Source organism: Zea mays, chromosome 6 (assembly GCF_902167145.1).
Source record: "Zea mays cultivar B73 chromosome 6, Zm-B73-REFERENCE-NAM-5.0, whole genome shotgun sequence".
Taxonomy (NCBI): Eukaryota; Viridiplantae; Streptophyta; class Magnoliopsida; order Poales; family Poaceae; genus Zea; species Zea mays.
The window spans coordinates 162,046,918-162,054,436 of record NC_050101.1 but is presented as its reverse complement, the minus strand read 5'-3'; the positions used below and the strand labels follow the sequence as shown (position 1 = coordinate 162,054,436).

General features: G+C 44.4%; 2 protein-coding genes across 2 annotated transcripts; one reads left to right on the top strand and one right to left on the bottom strand.

Annotated features, from left to right (window-relative positions):
* The first annotated feature begins 1,622 nt into the window (after positions 1 to 1,622).
* LOC100193383 (uncharacterized) lies at positions 1,623 to 4,802 on the top strand. Its single transcript, NM_001138512.1, has 6 exons — positions 1,623 to 1,875; positions 2,131 to 2,218; positions 2,373 to 2,533; positions 2,626 to 2,677; positions 2,757 to 2,810; positions 3,850 to 4,802. Exons 1-5 carry the CDS (start codon positions 1,780 to 1,782, stop codon positions 2,771 to 2,773), a joined length of 414 nt encoding a protein of 137 aa, NP_001131984.1. The 5' UTR covers positions 1,623 to 1,779; the 3' UTR covers positions 2,774 to 2,810; positions 3,850 to 4,802.
* A 164-nt stretch (positions 4,803 to 4,966) lies between these two features.
* LOC100274324 (USP family protein) lies at positions 4,967 to 7,191 on the bottom strand. The gene is made up of 4 exons (NM_001148687.1): positions 6,948 to 7,191; positions 6,675 to 6,784; positions 6,460 to 6,578; positions 4,967 to 5,259 (listed from the first exon to the last, which is right to left on the bottom strand). Exons 1-4 carry the CDS (start codon positions 7,135 to 7,137, stop codon positions 5,184 to 5,186), a joined length of 495 nt encoding a protein of 164 aa, NP_001142159.1. The 5' UTR covers positions 7,138 to 7,191; the 3' UTR covers positions 4,967 to 5,183.
* Between the last annotated feature and the right edge of the window lie 328 nt (positions 7,192 to 7,519).

The following is a 7,519-nucleotide window of genomic DNA, read 5'->3' as shown; positions in this document are numbered from 1 at the left end:
TTCAATAAATTATGTTATGTATTAAATACATTTTGAAATTGCATTTAATTAAAGTATAGATGTTAACATAATTTTAAGAAAAAACTTAATCAAAATCACAAAAATTTAACTTACTACAGAATCAATTTGGAACAAATGCAGTAGTTCGGGTTTAGATTATCTTTTCCATAAGGTTTTCACCTTTGAGTTGTAATTTGGCGGGGATGACATTTGTCAAAAGTAGACTGAACATCAGGTAGAGTTGTATCAAGGCCAGGTTATAGATTGTTTGGCACAGTCCACAATTAATTCGTATATAGTGTCGGGTTGGGTCAGGTTGGTCTGTGCCTTCCTGTGGAACGCGTCGTCGAGTCGTTTTTTTTTTGCTTTGGGTCGTGTTTTCGGTTAGGTCGTGTTTTGGATAAAAAATCATGGATTGTATCTATGCCATGGATTGTTGCGGGCCAAAACGTATGGTCTATTCCCGCCCATCATATTGTTTGGGTTAGGTTTTTTTGGCGAGCTAGACCAGGGCGATCGAGTCGAGGGGCCCATACTTAAGTACAGTAAAAAAATTATCTATAGTTATGATATTCGAACTTGTGTTACCAATAATTTATTTCTATGTTTTTTTATTAATTCCTATAACAACATGAGTGAGTCTAAAAAATGAAACTAGTTTGGGAAACAAATGACACATAGGTACTATAACGACATGCCAGCTAAAGGGGCAGCTAAAAGCAAGATAGCTAGTGTATCCAACAGGGAAGACATAGAGAGCAACCATTTTAGATAAGATGACAAAAAAGGTTAAATAAAAGCTAGCAAGGGGTATCTATTTTCATACATGTCTCTATGATAGAGAAGTACCACCATCCACCAACCCAATACCAGTACTATTTGACATAAATATAGATCGTAAAATGGCTTCTCTCCTGAATACACTAACAAGATAACCAACTAAACTATTGATGGCAGCCACGATGTTTGGTTCCACTCAAATAAAGTTTAGTCCTATTACATCGATGATAGTTGAGTCTTACATATAGTCTAATTATAAAAATAATTACATAAATAAAGACTAAAAGACGAAATAAATATATTAATCCTAACTAAGACTATATGTAATACTTATACTTGATATCCAAATATTTGATTTAACACAATCTAAACTTTTGTCTGTTGAACTAAATACTTCCTAAATGTCGCTAAAATGACTTCTTTCTAATGGAGGCCAAGGCTTGAATTCAGAGTCGTCCTTGAAATTTCGCGAGTATTATCAACCGCTTAAGAGTATGTACAATTCTAAAACGGTGGTTCGGTTTTTCAACTACAAAAGACAGCTAAGAGACTATATGATATAATTCTGATCCACTAAATCATAAATACAATTAAAAACATTATGTATAAAGAGTCATATAAAGAGAGTCCATCTTTTTTTTCACTTATAAACTCTTAAAACCCCCTCAAAAGCGTGTACATCCCCTAGCTATGCACTATTGCACTCTGCCAAGTCTGCAGGAGGATGAAAGCGAAACACAATTTTCTCCATCCAGCCCCCTTAAGATCTAGGAAATAGCGATACCGGGCTCCGTCGAGGCCTTTAAATGCCGGCACAGATGTTGGCCGGAGCAGGACGCCACGAGGCGAACAACCAACTGCTTCCTTCCGCGCCGCCGCCGCCTACAACGACCACTTCACGTGACTTACCTCTTCTCCGCCTCAAGTGTTCACGGCTCCATCCTCTCTAGAGTCTAAGCCCATCTCGCGAAGCCGCTAACGCCGAAAACGACCCTACATATGGAGGCGAAGAAGTCGGGTCCCGCCGCTGCCGGAGCCGCGGCGCCGCCGCCGGCTAACGGGTACTTCAGCACCGTCTTCTCCGCGTCGCCTGCGGTACGGGGCCGTCTCTTCACACCATCGTTCTGATGGATTCTTGGGGTCTTAGGGATCTTTTTCGTGGTTAGTGAATTGGTGCGATTTGCTGATGAGTCCGTTACTATGTTACGATTTGCGGAGTGAGCTCAACGTTTTTTTTCTCAATTTAAGTCTGATGATGAGGGATAATTTTGATAACAGAGGGAGCTATATGATTCTGTAAAATCTATTTGGATATGACGCTGACACTGTGGCTTCTGTTTTGCATTCAAGGGGAGCGCAAATGACGCAAAGCAGGCCGACCTGTACACGATGCTGAACAAGCAGAGCTCCAGAGGGCAGAATGGCAGTGGCATTACAGGTAGTTCTGGGTACTCCTGTCTATTTGATATATTTCTCTTCGATTTAGGTTGTGTTCACAAGCAAAGCGATACTTAGAACCTTTTTTTACCATCTTAGCTTAGCATTAATCTGGAGCATTTGATGTAAGTATGAAAGTTTAAATTCATGGTCAGATGGCAAATCACACGGCCGCCCTACTTACAAGGATGGAAAACATGCTTATCCAAATGACTCGTCAGAATCCCCTTACTTCGGTTCGTCCGTGCATTACGGTGGTCGGGAATTCTACAGCAGCACGTTACAGAAGCAGCCAGCCAATGAACCCCAGACAAAAGTACGTAGAACCTTTTTTATATATAAGTAATACATACCAATATACCATTTGGAGCACTGAAGTCTAATGTTTCTTTTGAATTTTAAATCCAGTACAAGGAGGACAAGTCGGATGGCTCTGCTACTAGAGGTGATTGGTGGCAAGGTATCATTGCATTAAGTTGTGTATTATCCTGAGTATACATGGGATGCATATGTACTCACTTGCTAGACTGCACTTTCAGGTTCACTTTATTACTGAACAATCTGCTGGGAACTCTCCTTTTTTTGTGAACAAGGTATACCATATATAGGACACATCATAGTTTCCAATTTGTGCTTTCCATTAGTAGTGCATTCCATTTTGAGTTATGTCCTTGTCAATGTCAACAACATCATACAGTTGTGTTTAGTTTGTTAACACCAGCATTTCAACCCATACTTACATCTTAACCAGCCTAGACTATATACTTCGACTTCAGAAGTTGTTCGGGGTTTTTTTGATAACAAATGATAGTTTGATAGTCTTCATACAAGTAACCCAATTGTGAGACATGCAGGATATGATGTAGAAGCTAAGTCCTAGAATTTTTTTCTGTCCCCAGGGATACTGCCCTTGATCATCTATCCAGCTTAGGTGTCCTATTCCAATCTTAGGAAGCTCAAAACATATCTTTCTTTTATGTTCTGTCACTATCCCGGCTCCATTCTGAAAAAAAAAATCGCAGTAGCCTGTAGAAGACTTACTTGCTAGTTGAATCCCAGACGGACTGCATGGTAGTGGAGGTTGACAACGACGGCTGTAACATAAAACTATCAACTTTTTTTATGAAGTGCAAGCTTTAACTTAATTAGTAGTAGAAAGTTTATCTTAGCAGCTTAGAGCAGGTTATATCACACCATCAGTTTTTACCTCCACTACTTTTTTTTTTGTGTAACTTGAAGTGAACTGCGGATCTTGGTGGATTAGTTGTTCTAAATCTCAATTTCATGGCAAGTAGTAGTATTACAATCTCTTGCAAGTGTTACCTTATGATTAAGATGCTGGCAAGTGTCACTTGTTAAAGAAAAAACGGTAGCAGGTATATAAGGCATAGGCATTAAGGATAACGGTGACACATAGGACTTGATCATGTTTTGAATAGCTTATCATGACAGCCTACACTTCCTTGAATCCTAGCAGCCCGCCACCCCCCTGTCACTTGCAATGCTTTCTCAGTGGCCTCATCATTTTGTTCACACCCTATTGCGCTACCCCTGTTTCTGCTGTTACTTGCGATGCTTTCTCCATGGCCTCACATCATTTTATTCACATCCTGTTCTCCTTTTGTTTTTCAGGAATAAAAAAGGGGTGGAGCTGAGCTTGGTTTGTCATAATAGTGTTGGAACTGTTGATGCGAGCCGTTAGGCATGGACCGAAAGTAATAGCTGTAATCCGGTCGGTGGAGGCAGTATTTAGATGCATCATCACACCTGGACAGACGTGGATGTAGGCTGCGTCCTTTTGTGTTCCTGTTTTCGCTAAGTGTGTTCTTGTGGTTTTAGATGTGCAGCCGTGCAGTGCTGAACTTACTAATGAACTGGTAGGTCAGCCTGAAGTAGTTTTGATAAAAGCAGTTGCCAAAGAGTCTGCAGCTCGCAGGATCACCTGCTATATGTGCGTGTTCCTGCTATCTTTCGGAAAGATTTGGGTTGTACATAATCTGTCCTTACCCTTCTTTTTTAAAAAAAAATTATGTTCCTACTATTCTTACTTACCCGTACTCTCAGTATGATGGAAAAGGATGAGGTGGAGTTTGGTGGCCCTGTTGTGACTGAGGTGTAAACCAGGCTTGCTTTCTATGTCCGTTCGTTATGGACTGGTCACGGTTACTCGCGCTCCGACAGACAGTGTCCTTTGATCCGATCAACATCTGGTGTCCAATCCTGACACACGCTACTAGACGCCGCAACAAGCGGCAACAAGAGAAACCGCCCTGGGATGCTACTGTAAGTCAGTAACACACGCTACTACACGCCGCAACAGATCATGGTCAGTATGTATGGTAGAGAGATCAAATGTGTGGAGCTGGAACATGCTTTTGAGTTGTGAAACATGGACCTTTTGGTGGGTTTAACCGTTTGAGCTGTAGGGGTGCTGTGCTTGGTGTGGTTTTGGCCTTTGAGATTAGGTTTCGGGGATCCATGAGGTTTGGTCTCGGATTTGGATTATCACCCAAACTGGTGTTCGGGTGGTTTCATATTTGAGTTTGGGTGTCCGGCAAAATTAACAGTGCTGCTGTGTAAATTTCAGAGGACGTCGTCGTCATGTCGTGACTCAAACCAAACAAAACGATAAGAGTCGGTTTTAGGATCGGACCACTCTGTGCTGCAATCCAAACGTGGTGCAAGACAATCAGAAATACAAATTGAGCAGACTAACCAGCAGTTCAAACGACACGACAGTAAAAGGGGTATGAACCAATCCTCGAATTCGATCTGAACAGGAATGAAGTACGGACAGTTTCACAGCTAATAAGACAAAGGTCAGAGCCTCAGAGAGATTTGTGAAATCTAGAAGACACATGCTTTATTGAAATGCAGCAACAGGACGGAACATAGTGTTTAGCTATAACCCACACAAACTGCACGCTAGCATCTTCATTCATATCACTGGCACGCTGCCCAGGCCACTACTTCCCCTTGACGACTGTCACCGGGCACGATGCGTTTGACAGCACGTAGTTTGTCACGCTTCCCAGGAGAATCCTGAAGTAGTTACCGGATTAGAGAGTCGTCAACAAAATGGAATATGCTAAAATATTTAAGCCAATATATGCAGTTTGCATGAGTCAGGTTCTGAGTGCAATAATCAGAATATACCGTATCAGTTTGCATGAAAAGTGAATGTGGTAATTTACATTCATATTAGTGCCAGATATCGTGAGTTTCAAATAAAACAAGTGAGGGGAGAGACCTGCACTCAAATTTGATTTATGACATCTAAATTATTAAGCGGGGCAAATAGTTCAACAAGAGTACTATGTAACTGGAAAGGTAGAGTAGCAAAAACTGAGGCCCTCTTTCAGTCTAAGTATACAAATATGTAGCAAGGCAGGGCTGGACATTTTTCCTGACAATAAAAAAAATGAATCACTGATTAATATTGTAAGGAGTTTTTCTAGCCGTTTCTCGACACAAATGATCCATTTCTTATGGTAGAAAGCTGTTAGTCTGTTACACAAATGTCAAGAACTCAAGATATCGAGCTGAATTTTTAAAAAAAACTTCCTGAACCCTTGTATACGCAGTTACCCACTAGTGATAGTTTTATATATATGAACTTGAGCGTTGAACAACACAGCCACGGCATTGGTCGACTGATCCTATACGGAATCTTTCAAATGCCTAAACTAATGTAGAGCATTTAAATATCAACGACAGTTTCACATGGCTGCATAAAAAAATGACAATCACGATGATGTTGGGATGTCTCGAACCTCACAACTCTTGGACAGGCTAAAGACAATGCCCCCTTGCGAGTTAGAAAAAGGTCCCAACTCACAAGGCAGCATCGCGTGGCTCATCACGGCTACTAAGAAATAAGTATATAGTAATCACGTTCACAGCTCAGAATCACCGGATGCAACGATACAAGGAACAAGAGCATTTTTCAGATAAGTATTGCTATTAAGAACAAGAACTAGATGTGCTGTGTTTGAACATTTCAGTACTGCACCAGCATACTGACTTGGCATGCGGGCTATCCCTATCATCAATCGAGCCATCCATGCACGCTAGACTATATCCATTTATTCCAGACACTCAATTGACGCGCTTATCCGAACAAAAAGAAAAAGCGAGAAACTAACTTACTATCAGAGGCTGAACAGCGCATTCCAGTCCTGATGAGGCAACATTTCAATAGTACTATAGTAGTAGTAATGGAGTCTTAGGATTGTACTATACCTCTGGATCGGGCCGAGGCCGCGACTACCCATGACGAGGGAATCGATCCTGAGATCCTCGACGGCGTCGCAGAGCTTCTCCCTGGCGTCGCCCCAGTACAGCTTCGCCACCACCTTCAGCTGATGAGCACGGAAACGGGCAAGTGTTAGTTTATCCCCCCTCAACTCGCTCGACCAGAACGTAGCACGAACGCCGTCCACACACACCACACGCACCTGCTTCTGGCGCGCTGCCGTGTCGATCGCGTCGAGCACCTCGGCGTCGGGGCGCACGCCGTAGCCCTGCATCACCTCGGGCTCCCGGAACTCGGAGAGTGGGATCAGCGCTGCGGGGATCGAAGCAAGCGAGACCGATCGAGCGAATCAGATTGAGCCGACGAGCCAAGACCGTCAGGAAACCGAAACAGACACCAGCGGGCAGCGGGTGAGCATTTGGGTAAGGGTAGGGTAGAGATGGATGCGGCGAGAGCTTGAGTGGGGGGAGCTTACGGGATCCGGACTTGGCCCAGAGCGTGTGCTTGGTCTCCTCCGCGCCGTGGTGCAGGACGTGGACGACGACGAGGGTGTCCCCGTGGTGGAGCAGGTTGTCGATGGCCCAGTCCAGCGCCTTCTTGGCGCTCTCCGAGTAGTCGATGGCCACCCCGATCCTGCGCTCCCCGTCTGCCCTCGCGGCGGCCATTGGAGCAGAAAACCCTAGACGCGGTGGGGTGCTAGGCTGTGGTGCTGGTAGCAGACAGAAACTCTATCGCAAAGCGTTGCGGCGAGGGCGAGGCGAGCGAGGGCGAAGCATAAAATGGAGCAGGTGGGTTGGTCCGCGTCCTGCGTTTGGACGGAAGCAAAAAAAGTGCAACGCGGCTACGCGAGCGAGCGGGGCACTCGACACCTGGTCCGGAGACCCACCGGACCCAGACAGACAGGTCTTGCGGGCACGGAAACGGGAAGCGCTCCTCTCCTCGGGCGGGCGGCGCTTCCCCGCGTGCGTTTGGGTGGGGAACGGGCAGCGTCGTGCGCGCGCGTGCACTCCAGCGCTTGCTGGGACGTGCCCGCGGAATCTTAGCACG

Coding starts and splice junctions, on each gene's coding strand:
- LOC100274324 (NM_001148687.1), bottom strand. CDS start 7,137: ATGGCCGCCGCGAGGGCAGACGGGGAGCGCAGGATCGGGGTGGCCATC. Junction 6,785..6,947: donor CTGGGCCAAGTCCGGATCCC/GTAAGCTCCCCC, acceptor CGATCCCCGCAG/CGCTGATCCCACTCTCCGAG. Junction 6,579..6,674: donor CGGCAGCGCGCCAGAAGCAG/GTGCGTGTGGTG, acceptor CGTGCTCATCAG/CTGAAGGTGGTGGCGAAGCT.
- LOC100193383 (NM_001138512.1), top strand. CDS start 1,780: ATGGAGGCGAAGAAGTCGGGTCCCGCCGCTGCCGGAGCCGCGGCGCCG. Junction 1,876..2,130: donor TCTTCTCCGCGTCGCCTGCG/GTACGGGGCCGT, acceptor TTTGCATTCAAG/GGGAGCGCAAATGACGCAAA. Junction 2,219..2,372: donor GAATGGCAGTGGCATTACAG/GTAGTTCTGGGT, acceptor ATTCATGGTCAG/ATGGCAAATCACACGGCCGC.